Source organism: Epinephelus fuscoguttatus, linkage group LG16 (assembly GCF_011397635.1).
Source record: "Epinephelus fuscoguttatus linkage group LG16, E.fuscoguttatus.final_Chr_v1".
In the NCBI taxonomy this organism is placed as follows: Eukaryota; Metazoa; Chordata; class Actinopteri; order Perciformes; family Serranidae; genus Epinephelus; species Epinephelus fuscoguttatus.
In genome coordinates this window covers 23755523-23782274 of record NC_064767.1, presented here as the reverse complement: position 1 = coordinate 23782274, position 26752 = coordinate 23755523, and the positions used below count along the sequence as shown (strand labels likewise).

The following is a 26752-nucleotide window of genomic DNA, read 5'->3' as shown; positions in this document are numbered from 1 at the left end:
TTATGAGGGCATTCATAGTGAATTATAATGCTTTATGACTGCACTCATAAACACACATATTGCTTACTGGTGCACTATATCAACAGTCATAAAACATTATAGATGTGACTTATAATGAAATATAAGTGTCAAGTGTCTTAGGATGCTCTTGACTAATTATAAACTAGAGGTTGACTGATTGGGCTCATAATTCATTATGAATACCTATTCTCGCCTAAACACACCTCAACAATCAACTGTACTAAGGACTCATAGAATGTTATAATAGTCCATGCAGTATCTTGTGTGTGTGTTGTGTATGTGCTACTTTGAAGCTAATAATCTTGCAAATAGTGACAATGAAAGATCCCCAGTCTTTGCAAAATGTTACTCTGTGACTAAAAACTCTCTGACTCATGACACATTGTCTTTAGATGTGAGAGGGTGTCAGACTGTTGTCTTTTAAAAGTCTTTTCAAAGTATTCTAGTGTGCGGTAGGCATTAATAACTTATGATGCCTCATAGATTCTTTTAAATACATGAAGATGCATCACACCTTACTGAACACAACAATGAAACCTTCTGATGAAGCATGCATTATTATAGATGCATCAATATGTACTTCACCTTACTGAACACATACAATGATAACTTATGATAACTGCATGATCTATTATAACATTCTATGAGTCCTTACTACAGCTGATTGTTGAGGTGTGTGTCTAAGTATTCACAATGCATTATAAGCCCCATCAGTCAACCTCTAATTTGTAACTAGTCAACAGCATCCATAAGACATTTATAATTCATTGTAAGTCACATCTATAATGTTTTATGAGAGTTGATATAGTGCATCAGTAAGCATTATGTGTTTATGTGTGTAGTCTTAAAACATTATAAAAGCATTATAATTCACTATGAATGCCCTCATAACACATTGTAGATGTGGTCTTCATAGAAAGTGTTAGCAATTTCCATCAGAAGTTGGTGGAGAACAAAAACAGAGCTTAAACGAGAGTAAATATTGGACTTACATATAGGTGGACGCTACAAATGAATGCTACTGTTGACTGCTGGATGTGTCAGTACACAACTAATTTGCTAACAAATTTGGCATACCAACTTAAAAGATGATCACAGCAATTACTTTTGCTTTTTAGCCCTTTGGAGGCCAAAATAGTTGTACTTGCATGATACAATGATATTAAATGGAATGATGACATGTTTTAACTTAACTGTAATATTGTTGTTATATGGCATAGTTTCTCTACGTTGGAAGTTGAATTATTAAGTTCTGTTTACTTCTAAGAAAAACAGATTGGCATGCCAATATGTTCCTTTTAACAATGATTTGTAGTCTCTTGATTTTACACAGAAATATGTCAATGCACTGTCACTTACTTAAATGTGTCAGATGATCTACTAAGAGAAGTGTAAGACAGATTATTGACAAATGTCTAAAGTAGCTGTACACTAAAGGAGTAAAGTCCTGTTTCTTTACACTTATTTCTATAACTCTGCAGTGTTTTGATTGTCCACTGAAGGCGATTTCTGGGCCAAACTCAGTCCCTTGTGCTGTGCCAAATATGCAAGGATCCGTTCTCCCTTTGTCTTTATCTAGTACAGCTCATCAGACTGCCATCACACCCCACTTACCAGCAATTTTGCCTGTCTTTTTAAGTATGCATTAACTACATATGATGCTCTTTCACCTGAGGTAATCCAGAAAATAGCTGCTCCAAATGTCTTCTTCATTGTGTTATGACACTGTCAATTAACAGTTGCTTTTATTAAACAGGAAATGAAAAGGGGCACCGTGAATATTGGAATATGAATGCCTCTAAGAATACCAATTAAGAGCCGGTGGCATTGTGGTCACATTGACTTGTCATGTGCGAAAGAGTGCACCTTGCAATTATCTGTGTGATGAATATGCGTTAATGCAGTATCCTCTTGAACTGCACAGCATGCAGGGGTCATCAGGAGTGCACAGAGCTCTCTTCATTCTGTTAGTTGCCCTGGATTGCACTGCCACAATATAATAGGATGAAAAAGGATTTTGATTGTGGGTTCAGTTGGGGTGATATTGGCGCTGTCCCCTTTTCATGTGGTTTTCTGTTCACTTAGGCATGTGGAAATATCAATATTAAACCTGAGAGGATAATGGCTTGTGGTTGGCGGGTGATACATACATATTAGGCATTTAAGTGACATCAGTGTGAAAAGCCGGACAATCAGCACCTCAGCACTATGGCCTTCTTGTTCTTCAGTGCCAGCTCCGTAATGTCGTATATCTGCGTCATTTATAAACCTCAGCTGCAGGTTGTGGAGACCATGTCATTAGAATGACTGCAAATACAGCAGATGGGAATGTTAAAGTGGAAATCGTTTCCAAGAGACACACATTTATGCTGTGAGTAGTACTTTGCAGGCGCTCTGTAACAAAGAAGAACACTGGAAATACGCAAAGAATATTTCATCAAGGGAAAATGAACACCTGTCTTCATACAGTCAGACGGTTAGTTGTGAAATGCATCATTAGACAATTAGAGAAAAAAAAACAAATGCACAATCCTGTGTGTAATCTGCATACAGATCTAACAGATGTACCTGTGACCAGTTGTGGAGGGTGCAGTGTGAAGAGACCTGCACCTGCATCCCCTGTTCTCTGCCTGTGTTGAGATGCTGATGGCGCCCCTTTGTGCTTTTGTAAAGGCGTGTATAGTGGGTTCAGTGAGGGAGCAGGTGGCAGCACCCTGCAAGGGCGAATGTGGTTACAGCATGGGGATTAGGAATCAAGACCATCTATGTTGTACCCAGCAACGCTCAGTTTCTTGTTTATATTTTGTATTAAAAGATCAAGACCTTGTCTGATACCCAACTTTCAATGATTTTTTAAAGATAATAAGACTCTATAATATGCTTAGCAATAATAAATTGCTAACATGGCATATTTTTGTGTATTAGCATTAACTTGGAGTCGTGTTTCTGCCCACCTGATGACGTAAGTCCAAGTGTCACTGTCCTATTAGAAAAAAAAAAGAAAGAAGAAAGTAACACTCTTTAGCTGCTTAATGCTCCACTATGGTCTGCAACTAGTCATTAATTTTGTCTGGTGTTTAACAAGTAGTGTATAGTTGTTGAGAGCGGTGAGAGTGACCCAAAAGAGTACTGCGGTCAGGAATACTAATACTTTATTTCCATTTGCAGTGTTATATTTGGTGGTATGGCTCTGTTCTGGGGCCTCTCCGCTTTTCCTTAGGCCTATACAGAAAGCTTCTTTTATGCGCCTACATGGAAAGCCTGAGGCAAAGAGAGCACACTTCTCTGCCCTTCCACGCGCCTATGTGGAAAGCCTTAAGGCAGAGAGAGCAAACTTCCCTGCCCTTCCATGTGCCTTCGTGGAAAGCCTTAAGGTAGAGAGAGCACACCTCTGCCCCTCCATGCGCTAATAAGGAAAGCCTGAGGCAGAAAGAGTAAATCCCCCTGCCCTTCCATGTGCCTACATGGAAAGCCTAAGGCAGGGAGACAAGCAGCAAAAAACCCCTGAGAACAGAACAGAGACAGTCTCAATGGCAAACAGAAATTACACTGATAAGTCAGACACAGCATCAAAAGGAGGAGCTGGGGTGGAGGCAGGGTGCAAAGCGGCTTGCAGAGAAAGCAGCAACAGTAGGCAGGCCAGAGCAGTTTAAATAGGGCGCCTTGAATGGGATTTGCCAATTGGTTGGTCTTTTACTCACTATGTGGCTACTTGTACTTCCATTATCTTTTTTTAATACAAAAGTAGTGAGTTAGAGTGTAAAGAAGATGCACGTGTTTACATCTGTTACGTCTCACCATCCACTTGGTTCCATGAGGAATGTACAGCCCGGTCTCACAGGATTGTTACAGGAGATCATAATGTCGAGAACTGGGTTTTAAATTTGTGATTACTGACTTCTCTGCATCGAGTGCAATAACTGAGATAGTGTGTAATAATTCTCTGTGGGTTCGTCACACCTTTCACACACACACATCGTCTTGATTAACTGTTGATGTAAAAAATATTGTTGCTTTAAAGGTTTCATCAGGATGTGACCTCTCGGTATCTGGAGGAGGAGTAGCGGATGGGCATATGCTCACTCACACACACACACACACACACACACACACACACACGAGTTGAGGAGAATTCATGTAGACAGTGTTACTTCCTGCTAATTGGCTGCGGTAGAGACGGTGCCTTGCTCATTCTGTGAAGGTCCAGCTACGGCGGCACACAAGCCTCCACTTAACAGCGAATTCTCCCAGTGCTCCATTTCACAGCCGGCAAGTGTTCTTCACAAACAAAGTGAAACCAATTTTATCTTAATCAGAGTTCCAGCTATGCTTGTCTCAAAGTATCTATAAAATAACTCAAGGTCCAAGAAACAATTATTTTAATTTACCATGAGAAACAAACATAGCTATCAACTCGTGTGCGATTGCATTCCCTTAAGAATATTTCCAGAGAAAACTTGCTCATTACGGAGTTTATTGCATTTGTGTCTTTGAATTTTGGAGGACGATAACAACTGTGCGGTGGTTAGGTTTTTTGGGAGGTTTTTTGTGGACAAATTGGTTATTTTTATACATAGACATGTTCTTGTTTAAAAACGAGTTTCTTTGTGACCTTGACATACTTAGAAGTGGCTGATAATAATTATTGAAGTATTGAAATGATTTTGGAACAGATCTCCTATGACTCAGTATGAAAACATACAGGAAATTATTTTACTTTTTTTAGACCAGATATTTCTTTTAGATCAGACCTCTGACTCTTAAGTGCAACTAAATCAGGCACAGCAGAGGAGAAGAGTTTCCAAATATGTTATTCTGATGACTAAGGAAAGTTCAATTTGGTTCATCAACACGCTGCACTGTGTCAAACAGACAGTAGGCTACTGAACAGAATTAATGGTAAAATATTCAGAATGATTTTCTGTATGACAGTACTTTTAAAAGATGAGCCTGGCATTATTCATTATATCTCTTCTTGTCAACAAATTACATGAAAAAAACAAAAGCTATACATTAGTCAGTACTTTCAGACTCTCCTACCTTGCCTGCGGCCCTCAGCCCCAAGTGCACTGGGTCCTAGTGAGGATGTAAATCTTCAAAAAGAGGTCATAAATATATAGTTTCACTATTAAAAATGCCTCAGGAATTTGCTAAAACAGCTGGGCACTGTCCACTATTCATGGACATTAAAAGCCTTGAAAACCAGTGGAAGGATTTTAAAATCAGTTCTAAAAGATACTGGGAGCCAGTGTAGGTTACATAAGACAGAGGTTATATGGTCTCTCTTTTTAGTTTTTGTTCAAACCCTGGCAGCAGTATTCTGAATGGTGTGTAATTTTGCAATGGCAGTTTAGGTAGGTTAGTGTATAGGGTGTTACAATAATCAAGATGACTGGAAACAAAAGCACGAACAAGCTTCTCAGCATCTCGCTGGCTCAGTAGAGGTCATACCTTAGCTATATTGCATAAGTAGTCCAGTCAGTCTATGGTTTGACCTGGAGAAAATTTCAAAGGTAATCATACAAGGTTTTTTGTGATCTCTTGGGACATCCAAATAACATATTAAAAGTTGGGAAGGGTTATTATGTTGGAATATCATCTGGTATCATTTAATCATACCAAACTAGAATTTGACACTTTGGGTGATAGCGAAAATTCTGACTTGATTCCATGGACTAAGCCCATAAAACATGAGCACAGCATTTTATATTGTTATTGAAGAACTTGAATTAATTGTTGTAAGTGGATAAAAAAAGATGATACTAAAAGAGTAAAGATGCTAATAGAATAGGTGAATAGAATAGAGTAGAAAAGTTGATAACGGAACCAGTCAGCTCACACACACACTCTCTTTCTCCACGTCAGCCCAGCCCTTCACCTCCTCTGCACCATAATCCCCTACATAACTCCCACTTACAACAAATGATGACGTTATAGATATGAAATATACACAGAATAATTTATACCCAGTTTAGATGCGGATACACCCAGAAGAGCTGTAAGTGGAAAATTTGGCAAAAAAAGAAGTTAGTAGTTAGTAGTAGTTCCCCAAAATACAGGTATACATATCACAATATCTTCTTTATAAGTGTTTTATTGAAAAGACTGACCCCCAAAACTTGGGAAAAGACACCAAATATGTTGGATAGGTGTACCTTCCATGACTAGCATCATTTCACCCAGACCATGTAGCTGTCAAATGTTGAAACTTTGCTTTTCACCATGAAAAAATGACTGTACTTTTAATATATGATGCAGGAGTGTATAAGAACCAATGCAAGCTGTGAAACATTACTATTGCAATTTCTCCTAGGTTGGGCCCATTTTGAGTGAGATTGACTGGATTAAAATGATGAAATGCAGTTTTGGTTTGAGCTTTAAAATTGAGATCAGAATCTAAAGTTACACCGGTCATGTCTGTGTGGCCAGATGACCCAGTTTAGTGAGAGCCGGATCCCTCTTGTTTTTTGGGCCAACTAGGAGGATCTCTGTCTTATCTTCATTTAGCTGAAGGGAGTTCTTGCTCATCCATTCATTGAGGGCTGACACGCAGTCAGTTAGATTAGACAGAGTATTTGGGTCATCTGGCTTCACAGACACATACAGCTGTGTGTCGTCAGCATAGCTGTGGAAAGAGACAACAAATTGATGGATGATGGATCCCAATGGCAGCATGTATATTGAAAACAGTAAAGGTCCTAGGACCCTGACTTGGGCCACAACATTAATTATTTCCGATATGTGTTCCCAAATTCTGACATGAAATTTTCTTAACCAGATAGACTAACCCCTAAAAGATTGTGATTGATAGTGTCGAATGTGGCACTAAGGTCGAGAAAGATGAGGACAAATGTATGTCCACTGTTGACATTTAATCTAAGATCATGTAATACTCTAACAAGAGCTGTCTCTGTGCGGTGGTTCTCTCTGAAGGCTGACTGGAAATTTTCAAGAATACTGTTCTTAGATAGGTGTTTATTCAATTGTTTAAACATTACCTTCTCTATAACAGTGCTTAGGAAAGGTAGATTGGGAATGAAGCAGTAACGATTGAGAGAGGAGGGGTCTAGGTTAGTTTTTTTTTGAGTAAAGGTTTTACAGTTGCAGTCTCAAAAGGGTTTGGGAAAATGCCAGATTGTAGAGAGGAATTTATATTGTGGAATTAACAATAGTTAGTCATAAGTGCACTTGAAAAGGTCGGATGGAATAGGGTCAAGGGAGCAGGTAGAAGGTTTTTCAGAACAGAAATCTTAACATTGGATAAACCCAGGCTCAAAATTCTTGTTTCATTTTACTGACATATAAGAGTCAAGTGTTTTTACAGAGGGAATCTTGTATAAAGCAGGCTATGAATGATATAAGAATAAAAGTGAAAACCTTCATAACATAGTTATAGTTATGGCTCAGAAAATAAGAAAAAATCATTTAGAGGAAATGGCCTTTATAGACAAGTATTGTAAAATTCCATTCCACATTATTTTGACAAAACACACACTTGAAGTGATAAGGGTAAAACTTTTAACTAAAAGATATCAACATTAAATTTTCCAGTTGGTTACTTACATTAAGACAGTAATTTTTTGTACTAAAAGTTTTGTGAAATGTTATGTTTATATATGTAAAGTAGGCGTTATCTAATTAAGACTAATTAAGAATGTGCTCTGCATAAACACCTTAATGTTTTTTTGGAAGTTTTCTATCCACTAGTCTGAAAGAAGACATGTTTTGGGGGCAAAATAAAATAAAATCTCAAAATTGATCAATGGACAAAAATCTACATTTTCACCTGGGGTGTCTCTCTTTATTGTAAAGTTTATCTCCATTTATAATGCCTTAAACAACAGTATATTTTCCAGTTATTGGAGCACAACTGTGCATCTTGACAGTATGACAGATTGATGTTCTGGTAATCAGTTTAAGGGGATTTGACTGAATAGCACATCTGACTGTTTATTGGACCTAAGTTGTGAATGGGAGACATAGACTGTAGACTGTAGGATGTTACACTGTATTAGTGATAACAAGTCTGAGTTTGTAATAATGTCTCAAAATTCATTAGTAAACACAAAATTATATTTTGTGGCCTTGGTTAAAACCAAACCTTGTAATTATTATAAAAAGTGTGCAAGATGCAGTGGTAATTATATGTAATCAGTAGACATCCGGTGCAGCTATCTAATTATTCTTTGATCTGTGTGTGTGTGTGTGTGTGTGTGTGTGTGTGTGTGTGTGTGTGTCTGATGCTCATGACACTATCATCATCTGCAGGTGTTTTTATTTTGTGGAAAATATTGTGATCCTCAGTTAAAGGAGTCTGTTCTCTATGGTGAGGTGTCCGTTGTCTCCACAGCAGCAAAAACATGATGTCATATTATTTTCATTCAGCACAAGCCAGTCTTCAGAGTGCACACACAACTGTTTCTGGCTCCTTCCACCTTTTAAACACAGTTCCAGTTTTGGTTCCAACAACAATGCAGCTCAACATGTTGCCTTATTTTATTTCTTTGCAAATGCTGCGACTGTTTCTTAGAAGTAGGTGGGACGTTTGGCCCGATGACAGCTCGTTGGCGTGTTAGTGAGAGAGAAGACCCGTGATAGCACTACATCACAGCATGCAGTCTGAGCTGTGGACAGGTTTTGTGTTCACAGGGAGAATATTTTAGAAAATCTCACCACAGTTAAACTGACAATTGTTTCTTACTTAAGTGTAAAGCAAATAAATTTGGTCATCTTATATCATTTCATCTGTCTTAAAGGTCCAGTGTGTAGGATTTAGGGGGATATATTGGCAGAAATGGCATAGAATATAGTATGTTTTCTTAAGTGTATAATCACCTGAAAATAAGAATCACTATGTTTTCGTTACCATAGAATTAATTATTTATAGTTACACAACGAGCGGGTCCTTGTTTACGGAGATCGCCATGTTACACTACCATGTTTCTACAGTAGACCAGAATGGTCAAACAAGACACTGACTCCAGATAGGGCTATTTGCATTTTTGCATCAGCCACCATAGTTAGCAGCCCCTACACTATGAATGCATCAGAAAAACACTGATTTTTTCAACATGAAACTGCTTTATTATTCACCTTTAAATCACCTAGTCCATTTGTTTTGGAGAGAAAGAGACCTCTGCAGATAATTCAACTTTCTGAGTGTCTAGGATGTTAGAAAAACAGTGAGCATTTATTAGCAGGTGCTGGGCTAGCTGCCCGTCTCCAATGTGCCAAACAGCGTAGGCAAAACACTGATTTGTGACATCAAACTGCTTTATTCAGTGTTTTTATTGGATTGAATCACATATGGTCTCACTTATAAAACACTGCATAAGATCCATACTGAAAGTACGATACGATACGATGCGATATGACGCGATATAATACAATATACGTTATTGTCTCTGTAGGGAAATTTGTCTTGAACTCAGGAGCTGCACAAGTATTGCTGCCTTATAATAATAGTCCAGAAGAAATGAAAAGCAAACACCATTAAAAAAAGCATAAAAACACATACTACACGTAACAGTATTGCACATAACACCAGCACACAACAGAGCACCATAAGCAAAACACAACACAAGCCCTAAGCATCAAGCGGCATAATTTAAAATCTTAATTAAGGTTGGCATAAATGAATTTTTAAAAACTTTGATTCATAAAACTGTGTGTAGCTGCCAGAGCTGAATTCCCCTTTATAAATCCCAACTCGAAATTGTCTGCACATGGATTTAGCCCCATAACCCGCCCTCTACACGCTCACATTCAACCTTTAATGGTCAATGCAAAACACCTCATTAACGTTGATGCCTAGAAATAAGCCTGCTAATCACTGTTTCCTTCCGCTGAATCATGGCAACAACAGAGCATCACTGCAGTATTTAAATGTTAACAGCATCACACTGTTTGATTCACACCTTGTCAAAATGATTGTGACAATCAGTGGTATCCCTGACCCCTGAGATATCATTTGAAGATGGAAGTTCAAAAGGTGAACACAGTTTCTTTTTTGAAGTGTTGTTGTGGTGAACTTGGCCTGCATGATGACCAGGATGATTAGGACTTTACACAATCCATATGTGCAGGTGGTGAAGATATATGTCAGGTGACAGGGTAGAGTGTGTGTGGCAGCCACAGCAGTGTCTCCAGTGCACTCTGAGCGCTTACAGCACAGGCATGTTCACTGCAGCGACTTTATACACAAAAACTATATAAAAACTTAAATCATACTTGGTGAAATATATTTACAGTATCAGAATGAATTATTAAAAACTATTGATGCTGTGCGCTCCACAGCTGACCACAAGTGTCAGCAGCACACAGTCCGGCCATCTCCTCTGCATTCTGGGGGGGAATATGATGATGAGACAGTGCTGATGAAATAATGAGCGGAATGGTGAGATGTGAGATTTGAGTTGGCTTATATTCTCTATAATTGAAAGCTGCCTATGAAAAAGGTATGACTTATTAGCACGCATATAAATAACACTGCTGGATTGAATATTTATGATGAAGTGGAAATATAGGTAGCATGTGATATGAGGCAAAATTAGATGTGTGAGAGACATCATCATACATTTAATGATGTCTCTCACATTTAATTAGTATAATCTTGCTTCAGTTCACCACCTCACCATCTGTGTCACCAATTTCCCCTGTCTCCAAAATGTTCGTATGCATGGGTCAAAATTTACGTGCAGGTACGCACATTCTCCCATCAAGTTTATTTTATAGATCACAACTTTTACTTGGGAGGTGGCGTACGCCTCTTTCAGGCCTCATTTTGTGCATGCACAATGGTTGTAAATGAGACCCATGGTCCATTTATTTTGGGGAGGAGGAGACCCAATAAAAACCTTCTGAACAGTGACCACCAAAAGAATCCTAGCCTGTAAAAATTTCAGCTCCCCTAGCTCACCACTAGGTGCCACTAAATCACCCTAAGTCTTACACACTGTTCCTTTAACCTGCGTGAGTGAGAGAGAGATGTTAAATCACTAAATCACTGAAGCACAACTTTATTTCTGAGACATGGAGGCAGTGGAGTTTATTAAAGGACAGTGCTCTGTAAGGTATCTGTGAGGGTTTTTTTTCTTTTCAGGAGTTTAGAAATATTTAAAAAACCTTGAATAAATACACTGGCACATTTGAGAAGTGTAGAGTTTAAACATGTAAAAGTGTTACAGAAAAAGCACAGCTTTCTGCAGAGTGCACTATGTTCTAAGTTGGACCGTAGAAATATTATCTGATCCCTTGAGAAAAGTTCCCTCACACTTTATGCCTCCTTTCTATACGCATTTTCATTTCAAGTATCATCTAAAGTATGCTTTTCTATGGCACTGTGTTTCAAAAGACTCTGTGATGGAGACTTAACAGACATCACCCTTCTTCACCGCCAAGGAAATGTTTGCAAGGGTGCCTGGAAGAGGTCAGGGAAATATCGAACAGCCGTCTGCTAAAACAGGAGCCTGAGTGCGTCAGGTGAATGCCATGTGTAAATTCCACTTCATCCCACTGCTCATACTGAAATTCAGATGACAAATAATTGAGTGAGGCACTATCGTCTTTCAAATGATTTTTCCCTCCCACCCACCAAGAATCACAGTGTCTCTAGCATAACGGTGTCCAATTGGCTGTTTATAATACTGGAAAGCAAATGGCATTTCAGTACCAAAGCAGTTCTTCTCTATAAATAATATCTGCTAAACCCAGTGGTCCTTTTTATTTTAACAAAGGATGAAGTGGGCTAAATGCTTTCATCCCGAGAACTGAAGACTGCCATGGCAGCAGAGCCTCATCAGGGCCTTACTGTAGAAGTGTATTTGCATACCAACAAGCACTTGAAAAGAAGTGTTCTGTAAATAACTTACAAGGGATGAAATTTGAGAAATGCATGTGGCCACGCATCTTATTGTTCTTGCTGACAGGGAAATCATGAGCTAACCGGTTAATTATTTATAATTTCATCTGGTACTCATTAGAACAAAAATGTCGTCTTCCTTAATAATTCATCCTGCCACCGTAGCGGCGCAGTATTGAATGGCATGAGATATGGCTAGCACCAACTTCATGCATTTGTGATTAACATATTCAAATTAGTCTGCAAACATTACAACAATTACATAATCAAAGTGATTGCCTCAGCCAAATTAAAATAACCTTTTGTCACCCCACACATGGCGTTTTTTGATTAGACCAATTAAACCTCAAGTGTTTTCAACTGTGCTCCTCAGCCTCCTCCATCTACACTGTACCTTTTAGAGCCAGGAATATCAGCTGCCTGTTTTTAGACTTTATATGACAATTCATCTTTAATGGTTTAAATTTCCTTCACATAAGATGTGGCTTTGTTTTTTGACAATCAAAATTGTTCTATGAGGACTCACATAAATTACTCTCTCACAGAGACAAACATATGTCAGGCAAAACACGGTGACCAGCTCATTCTTTCCCACACTGTTAATTGCACAACACATCTGAAGAGAATTGTTGTTTACCCAGTGAAGGTGGTGAATTATTTCAATATTTACATATTTACATACTGTTGTTTTGAGAGATTCTTTTGTATTATGAGCCCATTTTTGCAACCAACTGCAACTCATATTAGCCTGTCTGTACTTAAAGGAACACTTCACCCACAAAATGATTACTTGTATGTCACTTACACACACTTGACCACATAACTCCTATTTTATCTTGTATCACTGGCTCCCAATAAAACAAAGAATTGATTTTAAACATACGTCTTTTTGCTTTTAAATGTTTTAATGCTTTAGCTCCTTCCTATGTTGCTGACATGCTCGCAGAGTACACACCAGAGAGATCCCTTAGCTTGTCAAATAAAGCTCTAGTCACTGTACCTTAAATCAACTCTCAGTCAGCTCATGGTGCTTTTACTCATTATGGGCTGACTCAACATTCAATGAATACGCACGACTGAAATTTGTAACATGTAATTAAGACCAGTAAACAAAGCTGGATTATGGTCCTACTCTCTGGAATTCTCTTCCACATAAACTACGGTCTGCTACAACAGTGTTCTCCTTTCAAAGCAAACCAAAACCGTATTTTTTTCACAAGATTTTAGTTAGTTTAAAGTGTATTTTTATTTATTTTAGTATTTAGTATTATTATTGTTATTATCTCCCCTTTTTTAAGAATAATTATAATAATAATATAATTATAATAATAATAATACCCTCTCATTTTGTTTGTTTTTATCATGTCCTGCTTGTTTTTATATGTGTAATACTTTATCGTCTTATATGATATTTTATGTTTGTCATGTATGATGTATCTTAAGCACATTGAGTTTACGCTTGTCATATAACATGTGCTATGTAAATATAGTTGACTTGACTTGACTTAACTTACCCGCCCTGTGTTATGTTGAATTTGTGAGGAAAACTTTGTTTTTCTCACTCGCCTCCAGGGTGAACAAAGAATACAAAAACTGAGAAAAATTCTCAATGAAATGAAGTCACAGGGGTTTGTGTTTAACAACAGCAAAACTATGTCCAAATATTTGCTTACAGATATTCACACAACTGTGCAGTATAATCTAAGTGTCATTTATCCAGTCATATGCACAGTACTTACCAAACACATGCATTTTTTGCGAAAACCTTACTGTTTAAACCCTTTCTCATACGAGCAGCCCGGCCAAGCGGGTGCATTTGAACTCTGCTAACACATTCTGTTGAGCAGAGTTCAAATGCACCCAGGTACACTGCTTGTGTTTGCATGAGACTGTTTCTGCAAACATCTTTTAAATAGTAAGGTTTTAGTGCAGATTCATGTGTTAGGGAAGTACTGAGCATACAACTGAATCAGGGGGTCGGCAACCTTTAATATCAAAAGAGCCATTTTTGACCAAAAATAATTTTAAAAATCTGCGTGGAGCCTTGAAACATATTTGAGGCTTTTACTGAAGGTAAAACAGCCTAATAAGTCCAAATTAGCCAACACTAATAGTCTAAATGAGCATTCATTCATGTCTTACAAAGAGGTGGCTACTCTGCAAGGCACCATTTATGATTATTTGGTATTTTAATTTTGCAGAGCTGGCAGTGACAGCAACAAATCTGTCCAAGCACTACTGAATTCTCTATTTTATTCAGAGACTTTCACTTTTTTTGGATTTGGCATCCATAGTTAACCAGCTAGGAAGACTCAAGACTAGCTACTACTATCAAGTTCGGCAAAGTTTCAAGGAAAATGTGCCAGGCAGTGTGACGCACATTTTAGTTGTTGAAACTTTAAAACATTTTTTTTTAATTTGGTACAGAGGCTTCTTTTTTTTTTTCTTTTTTTTTTTTTTTTTTACAATCAGAGAATGTAAGAATTTGTTTAGGCCTACAGCATTGATATATATAAAATAAAATTTTCAAAAAAATATAACCATTATTTATTTCAAAATAATTTTTTGTCAAACCCACAGGGAGCCACTGGAAAGGGGCTAACAAGCCACATGAGGCTCTAAAGCTGCAGGTTGCCTACCCATGGACTGGATAAATGAGTCTTGGATATTCTACCTCATGAGTTGTGTTTTCATATAGTTTTGCTGTTGTTAAATGTGGACCCCCTTGGCTGCTATTCGTCAACATTTTTTTCTGTTTTTTGGATTCTTCACTGTGGAGCATGCAAGAAAAACAAACTTCTTCACAAATTGAACTTGGCACAGTAAGTTGTATCCAAATGATAATTTTAGGGATGAAATACTCCTTTAAGGAAGATTTCACACAAAAATCTAAATGTATATAAGAGAAAATATATCAATGAGTAAGTATTTACTTGTAGAAATGTGTCCACATGGATTCATGTTAGAAATTGACCACAGAAAGCATGAATAACTTGCTTTAAAATATGGTAGTTAAAGGTCGTTTATGTCTACATTTTTGGTATGTAAGACATCACCTATGAAAAAGTTTGTCGCAATTACTAGAAACTTCCTTGTGTATACATCTATCCTCTTTTTTTTCTATACTATCCTTTCCTGTGCAGGGTGGTGTATTGGAGCCCTGGCTAAGTTACAGTCTCTCAGCAGATAGATAAAAATATTCACACTTACATTCACACCTACCAGCAATTTACCTGACCTGCATGTTTTCAGACTGTGGGAGGAAACTGGAACATCTGGAGAAAAAACCCACGCAATTTGTCTGTCACTAACATTTAAACACAAACACTCACTGACAATGCAGGGGACAAATTAGCAGCACTCAAAGCACTGGAACATGGCGACTGCACCAGGAGGTGCTCCATTAAATATTTGATTCCTCCTCTTGCAGGATGTTAGAGATTATACAAATAACAAAGCCTGCTGTGTTCAACGCATGACAATATTCATCTGTGACTGTTATGTAAATGAAAATAACGGTCACAATTGGCAGCAACAGAGTGTAGTTGTGAATGGTGCCTTCAGATGTCTGGAAATTGACATTAACAGGCTGTTAATAATCATACACTAGAAATTTCTCACTGCATTATACAACATCCTTTTGTACTTCAATACAGTCATATCTAACAATGCTCAACTCCGGTGACAGAATGTAAATATTTCATTCCAAGAAGCCAGTTTCTCAAGAAGCAAAATACATCCTGCAGTGCTGCTGCTCAAAACACATTATTAATTTATAGATTTGAAACCCCACCAATGCTTCCTCTCTCTGATATTATACCTTTCAAAGTTGTGCACATCTTAGTGCATTTTATAAAGTCCCTCTCTGGATGTTACTTTGCATGCTAGATCACCCTCCTGTTCTTGCCAAGAGAGGAGGCGCACGCATATGAATCGAGGAAAGAAGACATCGAAAATCATGTACAATTTCTAGTTATACGTTTTCTGACACGCTACTAATCATCTGCTTTCTGCTGTTATTTTTCAGCGTGTGTGTGTTTACTTTTTACCAGAAGACGTGAAGTAAATTCTGCCTCTGCAGTAGCGGCTAAGATGAATAAATCCATAACAAGATTCTTATTTTTCTCCACCGCTATCTGCACATTCACTCAAAATGCTTGTGTTTCAGCACATCTCATATATCACAAGTATTCCATCAGGCTGGACACATTTACTCTCATCTTTTCAAATCTCTCATGCATCACAAGGTGTTTTATCATCTCCCCATGTGTTCTGCGGGCCACTGTGCAAGCTTGTAAAGCATCTGGACATGTTGCTGCAATGTCACCGTCTGTTTTCACCTCTGACCTAATGATGTCTCTCTATGTCTACATGTTTAGCGACGCTGAGGACTGGTTCTGTGAGTGCCCCCCGCTCTACACAGGCCGGCTGTGCCAGTTCGACGCTTGTGAGCACAACCCCTGCGGTCACGGAGCCACATGCATCCCAAAGTCACCATTGGAGGCTGTATGTCTCTGCCCCTACGGAAGACAAGGCCTACTGTGTGATGAACGTAAGTGTTGCAAAGAGCGGCTCCACACAGATCAGTGCAGCGTAGACTTAGCAGCTTTATTAAGAGGCTGATCTGCAAACAGTTGGTGAGTGAGAGCCCTGAGCAGTTGGTAAAATGAGAGCCTCTTGTTAAGTAAAGGGATTAATTACTAAATTGTGCTGAGAAGGCAGAAACGTCTTCCTCCAGCAATAGTCATATAATCAAGGCAAAACTCATGGTCGCTTTGTGGAATATTCCAAAAGACTGAAAAAACTCTTTTTTGAGTTCATCAGATCTTATTTTTTCCTTCAGTTGTAATTTTCAGCAGTGTGACTCAAAGCAACTTTTCTGAAGAATCTCTTTCTTAAAATGTCAAGCCTCTGCTGTACAGCGGGGTGTTGATGTGTTCTCACTCTACCAGCAGTGTTAATAAGCTAGCTTGCTGTTATTTCTTCCTCTCTACGGTCACTTAGTTTGCATTTCACCACCTCATAACACAATACACTAGTAACAACTTTCCATTTCCATCACACAACTGCACAGCTAACAACAGGCTCTGAACCCTGCTGTATTATGGTATTAAAACACAAGAACATGATATGTAAAGTCTCCACCTATGCAAAGACATTGAAAATGTCAAGCTACAAACTGCAGTTGTTTGCGGACCAGTGAACTGATTAACATAAAAAAAAAATCATACCATATACTGGATAACTGTTGTTGTATTTGGCTGTAAACCATGCAGTATATTTAGCCACACTAGCAGCCTGGCTCTAGGGATGGTAATGTCAGTGGGTTTGTCCACCACTTTGGTCCCCACTGAAATATCTCAAGAACATTTGGACAGATTGTCATGATATTCTGTTCAGACTCCCCCAGAGGATGAGTCCCTCTGACTATGGTGTTCCCCTGACTTTTCCTGTAGCACCATTAACAGGTTAAAATGTTTATTTTTGTCCACTACTTGCAAAAGTTTAATTTTCCGTAACTGCTTATCCTATTGGGAGTCGCGGGGGGCTGGAGCCTATCCAGCTGTCATTAGGCGAGAGGCAGGGTACACCCTAAACAGGTTGCCACACTATCACAGGGCTGACACATAGAGACAGACAACCATTCATGCTCACATTCACACTTACGGGCATTTTAGACTCATCAATTAACCTGCATGTCTTTGGACTGTGGGAGGAAGCCGGAGTACCCAGAGAAAACCTACGCTGACACAGGGAGAACATGCACACAGCACTCATGTATTCATTGACACAAAATACAGAACAGGACAAACACAGTACACTTTCTATATCTAGTGAACATACTGTAAGTCATTTAAATGTTGTATGTAATGTGTAATTCTATTACATCATACATTACATTGACTGATTGGCAACTGTTACCCACCATCAGAGGGCGTGTTGACCTCTGTGGCCAGGAGGGCTCCCGTCGTCCTTGGTGGCATGACCGAGATGTCCTGTCTGCCCCAGGTTCAAAGGTTCCCACTTTCTGAGATGAACCCTCCCCACTTATGCAACAGGCCTCCAGCAAATGTGATATTTCTCAAACCCTACACATCACCCCTCACCCACAGGGGCACACACTGGTGCTTTCGCTTTATGCTGCTCCCAACGGTCGGCCCAGCACAGGAATTTGCATTTCCTAGGATAGCGAAGGCATGACCCCACCATTTCTCTCTCACTGGCTAGTACTCGCTGCCTTCGTTGGTTGTGTTGGTTAGGCTTGGGCAAGAGGAGTGACATTTGCTAGGGTTAGGCAGAGAAGGGCAGCTATTGTTATCATAGGAAAAGCAACTGCATCTAGCTCAACCCAGCATCGTCTGGTTCAACCTTTGCCTGAGGGCTACCTGGTTGTTCCTGCCAGTAACATATGCTTGTCTAAAAGATTAAGCCATGCAAGTCTAGCCTATCTTAAAGTTGTTGCACTTAAAAGTCATTAGCGGAAAGCTTGCGTCTCTGATATTGAGCCTGTCATCGGCACTTGTTGCCTTCATCCCTCACAGTTCAGACTCTGGAGTGCCTGGTTCAGTGCACAGGGCTTCATTCCCATTTTGAAGAGAGAATCCATAGCAGAGCAAAACTGTAAATTGGCCTGCTTGACTAGGCCTAGTTGGGCTAAAAGAGATCCTAATAAAAATTTAAATAAAATCAAAAGACACCTCAAGGAGGCAAAACCTATGGGTTTGAGAAAAATCCCCTTCTTTGTATCTAGACAAATGTACTTGTTTTAGGATACACTTCCTGAACGTGGCGACTTATATCAAGACAGTGGCACTGGTATTTGCTAAATTTAAACACATTTTCCTACATATTGAGAAAAAAAGTTACATTTTTGTTAATGTCCCGACAAATGTACATATTTTTAGTCTGACTGCACTCATTTGTGGGTTCTTTAAGACTAGAAAGGAGCTTTCCTTTTGTGTTTGCGAATAATTTGCTTATTCGATACCCATTGGTAGCTTTGTCACCTTCTACCTATGCCAATCCTCAGTGCCTATGTGCAGAAAAATGTGGGACAGACAGAATGACTGACTGACAGAATGACACACTGACAGTTTCCGTGATTATGTACAGCATACCATACCATTGACATTCAGCTACAGGGGGAGCCACAGCGATCGATCGCATTTTAGCCATTTTTAAGCGATTTTCTGTTGTTATAGCGCCACCCAGTTGCCAATTAGAGTTAAATTTCTCCAATCACCTTGAGGCGTCCTGTTCTACATATCTACCAAGTTTAGTAAAAATCGATATGGCGGTTAGGCCTAGATGAGAAATTAGCTCTCTAGCGCCCCCATTTTGTTTGATCGGGTCAATAATGGAGGAGGCATCTCTGTGCAAAGTTTCACGTCTCTACAACATACAAGGCATGAGATATGCCCATTCAAAGTTTGCAATTTCAATCGGTTGCTATAGCGCCCCCCTTTGGCCAATTGATGTAATATTGCTTCATTCGCATCCTCCCTTGACCCTCTACCACTGTACCAAATGTCACATGGATTGACTAAGTCAGTGAGGAGAAAACGTGGAACAGACACACACACCGACAGAGTCTTCGTTATTATACAGTAAGATATTTCCTCTATTTTATTGTTTTTTGTTTGTTTTTAAGAGCTGACTTTTTGTAATGTGTGATTGCAAGCGTTAATACCACAAGAGAGAGGCTTCACAAATTCGGATGTTAAGAAACAAAGTGTTTTGCTTGACTGAACTGACTGTAAGAGCAGCATAGTACTTGGCATCTAAGTCGCTCAGCCATGCCACAGCCTCTGACGGACTCTCAGCACCCACATCCCCAACAGAGTAATCTAACCTTCCAGTGTCAAACTAAGTATATGACGGACTTTTGAATTATAATCCTGATAACATCAGATAAGATCAGAGTCAAAACTGATCACTCCAAAGGTCCTCTGCCTCTCTGGGCTTTTTTGTAGCGGCAGCACCTTTCCTCATGTGGTGCCCTTAGCAAAATACTGTCAGGGGGAGCATGGTAGTTGTCTTTTTTCTCTATTTGAGAAAAAGATAAAGTTGTTTGTCCAGCAGGAAACATGAAAGAGCAAAATGTTTTCTCTAAATAGAAGATTTTCAGTTCTTGGTTCCCATGTGCACTTTAATAGATAAGGCTGGTCTACGAACAAGCAGGAAAGGGAAGAGTGGGAAGTGCTATTGATGCTGCAGTGCCTGAAGAGTCGAGCTCATGAAACTTTAATGGATATTTAAAATGACTTCACTCAGAATTCCTAATGGTCTACCTTTGTATACAAGTTGGCCATAACTCCTGTTAAAGATTCATGTTCAGAGTTAATAGAGACAAAAACACTGGACTGTGTGTCATACATGAAATATACAGTGCTACTGGTACAATATTATCACTTCTTGTTTCTCAAATCCAGTCATAATTTATCTTGTCTGTCTTAAATATTAGCTTTGCAAATTATAATGTCAATGGCTATGATTATCTTTTTCATTTAAAAACGTTTCCAGTCAGTGAAGGATGTGTTAAGTGACAGGGCTGAGTGTAAAAAGCAAAGAAAAGTTTTGTAAGAAAAATAATGCAAAAAGTGCTTTAACTCAAAAACAGCAAAGTGTAGAGATACAGTTATGTAATGCAATCCTTTTTTAGTTCATCATATTTTTATAGACACGTTTAATACAATCAATTCTCAATGGTTGTAACAGGCGCAGCATTATTCTGCATCAGCACTTCAGTTTAGTATTGATTTAGTGAAGTTTCTGTTAACCTTGCATTGTTCCCAGATTGAAAAGAATATGATAGTATACTGCATACAGTATCCTAACTCTGGAGAGCTGTTGTTTTTCCAGCTGCTCTGTGGCAGATGCACACTATACACATGCAGTTTTTGTCAGAATGCATTTCACAATCTGGCACCGCATGTCATTCTATTTTTCTTCTGCCACTCCTGTTGGTTTGCACCATACTACACAAATATACAGAAAAGTAAAACAAATGCAATGTGATATTTATTTGACAGAGTATGGTGGTATTATCCATAGATGGAGGCATTTCACAGCTACAGTCCATGAGCTTTTTGGTTAATGATATATTATGTAACCCTGAAGATTTACTCAGTAATGCACTACTACAATCCTATCACCTCCTATATCAAAAAAGTGATTGTGGACCTTTGAAAGTTGTTTTGCTCACCTAAAGTAAACAGGCTTAGAGTTACTGTATCAGGGTGAATCTGCCAGCAGGAACTTTAAAGACTTTCAGTAGCTACTGAATGAGGTCCCGTTTATACGACAGCGATTTCAACTGAAAATGGTAAACTTTAGTTGCGTTTTGGCCAATCATTTACACGACAGCTGCGTTTTGGGTGCCTCAAAACGCAATGGGTTCCGGAGTGCAAATATTTGGAAACGGCACCATTGTCATGTAAACTTGCGATATGCAGTTCCTCTGAAAATGGAGACTTTTCACACATGTGCATTACGGTTCCAGTCACAAGACATGCGCGAGAAAGTCGACCATCACAACAACAATGCCGAGCTGTTTGTGCTGCTCACCCTGTTGAATTTATCAATGCTTCTCCAGCAAAGTGTAGATTTACTGTAGCAACTCCACCTCGTCTTCCGTCCAGACAAAGTTATCTGTGCGTGCTTTCGCCATTGTGTCTTCTTTGTTTTGGTTTGTAATCACCGCGTTGTAGAGGAAGGCGCTTCAGCGCAGGCGCATGGCGTCATACTGTGGTGTTGCTTTGCAAATTTATACTGCCACCCATTGGCCTGGCGTGCATACTACAGCATTTCCAGTAGATTTATTTTGTGGCTCCGTGTCAACGGGGATCATTTCAATAACGTCGACTTTTTCGTTTTTAGAGAAACCGTTGTCGTCTAAACAGGGCCTAAGATGCAGATGGGGGTCTTTTAGGTATTGCAGGGAAATTAAGACCCAAATTGAATGAAATGAAATTACAATGCTAGTTTTGTGAAACTCCTGTAGTCCCAGATACAAACACAGGGTAACAAACCATTGCATTTTAATGAAACTTAAAGTCCCCCTTCACTCAAAAATCATTTTTTTATTCACATGTTTACGTCCCCTAAAATGTCTGACCTGACTATACTGACTTGTATCTGTGCAAAGTCAAATGTTCCCTGGGCAAGCTAGATTAGCAACGTCACCAATGCAAAAGCCAATCACTGTCTAATAACAGTTGTGGTTTAGAGATAGAGCAGGTCGTCTACGAATCAGAAGGTTGGCGGTTCGATCCCCGGCTCCCTGAGTAAGCATGGTGAAGTATCCTTGGCAAGATATGGAACCCCAAAATTGCTCCCACTGGTTGTTCCATTGGTGTGTGAGAGCATGTGAATGGTGTGTGTGTGTGTGTGTGTGTGTGTGTGTGTGTGTGTGTGTGCGCAGTCCATTTAATATGGTACACATATTGACGAGGGAACAGATTTCAATACATTACTAGCAAAGAAACCTGACATCTCTTGTCAGTACTGAGAGCAGAGTTAGCATTAGCATAGCGAAAGTTTTGTCGGCAAACATGGTCAAGTGTGCAGTTTTTGGATGTAAACTGGCCTCTTGAGCTTCTATCCACTATCTACTAAAAACCCAACCACAGCATTGCTTGTTTCACCACCACCAGTAATGCTATGTCAAACACTGCCAGTTAGCATACAAGCTAACAAGCTAACAAACAACATAAACAAATATAAGATGCTAATAGGACTATTCTGATACATCTAGACGCTGATTTTGGTGCACAACAGACACTTCATCTGAGCCTGGGTCTGAATGAGGCTAAACATGTACAGCTGAATCTCTCCGAGGTTTCTCCTAATGCTAACGCTAGCCATATTGATGCGCACTGCTCTTCAACCTAAAGTTAGTAGCGCTGGAGGAAGTGGAAAGTGAACCCCAGCACAAGCAGCAGTGGTTGGCGGTGGAAAAAACTGATCTGCTTTTGGCGCCTTTTCAGAGTTTTTTTTAATCTTTTTATGAGGGACAATCGTGTTAAACAAATAGTAAAAGTGTATTTTTACATTATGTTAAATGTGTCTGGAGGGAGACTTAAATATAGCAATATTATAAGCTCAAAAGTTTCACAAAGTTAATAATTCAACTACAGCTGTTTTCTTGGATTTAATTAGCACAGTTCATGATATTCTGTTCAGTAATATGACATACACGCTCATAGGCACTCAAAGTAGGTTCGTAAATAAATCGGTTTTTACAAAAAATTGTGAAATATTATTTGATATAAAACAATTAGTGGCTAAGAGAACAGTTTTATAACACATTTGCAATAATATATACTGTATATATTTTTCTTTATCAATTCTTGGTCATCTCACATTTGCAAATATCGGTTTAGATCAGTTCAGACACTTAATTCATTTATACTGTAGGCTCAAGGGTAATTTGTCCATGAACAGAGAGAATAGCCCACTATAATCACACTCAAGGTCATTTAAGTTTGAAATAATTGCTGATGTGCTTGCATCTGGTCTGAGCTCAGTTGTTATTACAGGGCATAAAGACCATTATGTATATGATCACTTCAAACACACAGTGGAGCTTAGATATAAGCTGTCGCTGTAGCACTCAAGCCATTCAGTGAAACAATAGGCAAATACAGCTCTACCCGACTGGAGATGATAACAGAAGCATTTCCAGCTGTATTAATAATTTAGCAGCCAAACAGAGCTGAGGGCAGTCGCAGAGGGGGGCTCTGAACCCCTCTTAGCCATTGCCTGGGGCTGCAGAAGAATATGCAAGGTGTTGGAGAAGAGCAGTTTTGTGTTTGAATCCTCACTGTTGTGAAGAAAAAAAAAAAAGAAGGAGAAGCAGCATGTAATTTTGAATGAGTGTGGGGAAATTTACATTGTGTCCCCTGTGTAAAATCAAGTAGATGGATATGCTGAGATGGAATACAAGAGAGAGCATTATTGAATCAACCATGCATTCTGAATAAGTAAACTTGAGATTGTAATTGAATATCACTGGGATTATTGTGCTACCCTTGTGAACATTGGGTATGAAGCAGTGCATGCTTGCCAGAACCCTTCCTAAACAGCTACTAATGAAAATAGAAAAGGACTGAAGAGGTGTTAGTGTTTGAAAACAGGTCATCATCTAATAGCATTCAGAAAGGAAAATATTTCACTAACCCCTGGTATGTGCTGTGTAGCAATAGTGCCATCTTTTGGTAACCTGTGAGGTAGAGGATGAATCAGACCTGTGCAATTCAAACCAGATTACCACAGACACACAGAGAGCCCTACACCAGCTAACACTAGTCGCATTTTCACACAAATATGAAATGTTTGTTTTGCAGCCATCAATATAACTCGTGCCAGATTCAGTGGGAGTGATGAGTTTGGTTACACGTCCTTCGTGGCTTACTCTTCCATCCCGAGCCTCAGTTTGTTCTACGAGTTCAAGCTGAAGTTCACACTTGCCAATAATTCAGCTGCTGTGAAAGACAACCTGATGGTGTTCGCCGGGCATAAAGGACAAGGTGAGTTCAATCTAGACACCCGCACCGCAATTTAAACTCGTTCTTATGGTCAAATGAAAAGAGGAAAACAACTTTGGGATGTCTCCTTAGTTGGATTTTAGTTGTCAAACTTCATTAAGGATTTTAAAAGAAATGTTTTGAGAGGTTTCACCCGCTGTGTATGGTAATGTGCTATCTAATAGATTTCCACTCTCCTCTGAGATCCTCTAATCAAGAGGATTCCCTAAGGATTTTCTTTCTTGGCAGATTTTGAGACATTAATAATGAGTCTTCCTGCAGTCCAGTAATTAGTTGATATCCAGCTAAACTGTTATTGTTCTTGACTTTCAAAGGGAGCATGTTGGCATTGCTAGCGTAAAAACCAACATGTGAACCGAGCATCTCAAAAGTATCAGTGTTAATTGCGTTTAACAGACTTTGAGGTGTGGGTGCAATGTGATGCTGTCAGCAGCCATCACTTTAAATTAGGATCTTCCTTTCTGTGGGGTCAGATTTGGTAGCAAGTAACAGCCATGTCATTGTCACCGACTTATTTCATCAAACAAAGAAGAATAAAAAAATAAAAAAAAACACACAAGATCTTTTGGATCTTCTGCACTTGTTGTCTCTAGAGAGTACAATTCATCAAGGTGGAGGCAAAGCAAAACAATAGGAATATGAATAATGAAACACTTGTCAGGAGAGAGCAGCGCTGTTTGAAATGGTGCAAATTCAAAGGCACAATATAGATGAAATATGAACAATTCACGTGGTAATTGGTTTAATGAAGTGGCATTTTTAATTATTGGATGGCAGTGATCATGTTTCAGGGAATTAAACAAGCAGTGAGGCAAAATATAAAGCAATATCAAATGTGTCTTAACTAAACAAATGTTTCATTATTCTAAATGTGTGTTAAAAATCCAAAATTATTTTGTTTGTTGCCAAGGAGGTTTTCACATACAGGGAATTTGTCTTGGTGTTGTGGTGCATAGACAAGAAACATAAGTATAGAATAGAAAAAAAAATACAATAATTTTTTTCAAAATACTGTAGGCAGGAATGTGCAAAAATATATATCCTAGGGGATGTGCAAAGATTCACAGCATTAAGAATAAAAAGAATATGCGATGAACGGAGATATAGACCCGAAGGTATGCATTAATGTAATGCAGATAGACAGACGTTAATGTAACATGCAGTGTCAGATGTAGTGTTAATAATTTGTTTTTAATGAAAGCAGTTTTTTTTTCAGTTGGTGTTTTTTGCAGATGTATATACACACACACACACACACACACACACACACACACATATATATATATATATAGATAGATAGATAGATATAGATATGTCTATGCCTACTATGCTCACGATAAACTATTTATGTGCTTTCTAGGCAATGATGGTGATGACTTTCTCGTCTTGGGACTACGAAGTGGCAGAGTTGCGCATAAATTCAACCTCGGATCAGGTGTAGCAACCATAGTCAGTGATCGACTGAACCACCAGATCAACATTCACACCGTTACATTTGGAAGGTTCAAGAAAACAGGATGGCTAAAGGTGATTTAGAAAAGTGTTATGTCTGGGGAAAACAAGGTTACTGTACATGTTCCCATCTAATGTACACGTACAGGTGGGGGAAAATATAAAGGAGTTGGACACACATGAGCCACCAGAACAGCTTTAATGCTCCAAACACCATTCCAACATGGGGTCAACCTGGAGTCAGGAGCATTCAAGGGGTTCTGAGGTAAACCATGGGATCACTAAAGGGATAAGAAAGAAATAATATGTACGTCCCTTAACAGCAGTTTGTTTAAGAATTACTTTATTTTGTGAATCTGTATTTCCCCATTTACCTGTGAAATACTGATTGATTTTCCATCTTCAGACTTCTAAAGATCCTTCAAATGAAACAGTCAGAAGGGAAAATTACCTCCTCAGTTGAACTGCTCAAGATTGTGTTCACACTAGTGTCATGACCTGTGATAAAGTGTCACAAGTAGGAAGTGATTCATCCTTTTTCTTTTTGTTCGTTTAAATTAGATCAGATCAGATTCAACTTTATTATTATTGCACACAGTACCAGTGAGACAAAATACAGATTAGCATCAGGAGCAAAAGTGCACATGTAATGAGACACTGATAGACAGATGGGAGGGAACAGAATAGGGCTGGGTTTTTTTAGAAATAGCAATAAGGACTAGTTCAATATCCAAGTTGCAAGAAGCGCAATATTTGTCAAAGGCAAAATATGTGACAAAATACCTTTCTAAATTAAGTATTGAGGTGTCCTGGCCTACAATCACATTCTACAGACTTAAGAAAAATCTTGGTCCTTGCAAAAAATCACACC

General features: G+C 38.8%; 1 protein-coding gene across 1 annotated transcript in view; it reads left to right on the top strand.

Annotated features, from left to right (window-relative positions):
* Nucleotides 1-26752, top strand: part of eys (eyes shut homolog) — a 233308-nt gene that overhangs the window by 197041 nt on the left and 9515 nt on the right. Inside the window, exons 44-46 of the mRNA XM_049600306.1 lie at nt 16261-16433; nt 24229-24411; nt 25790-25956. Of these exons, the coding sequence (XP_049456263.1) occupies nt 16261-16433; nt 24229-24411; nt 25790-25956 (523 nt within the window). The remainder of the gene's footprint in view (nt 1-16260; nt 16434-24228; nt 24412-25789; nt 25957-26752) is intronic.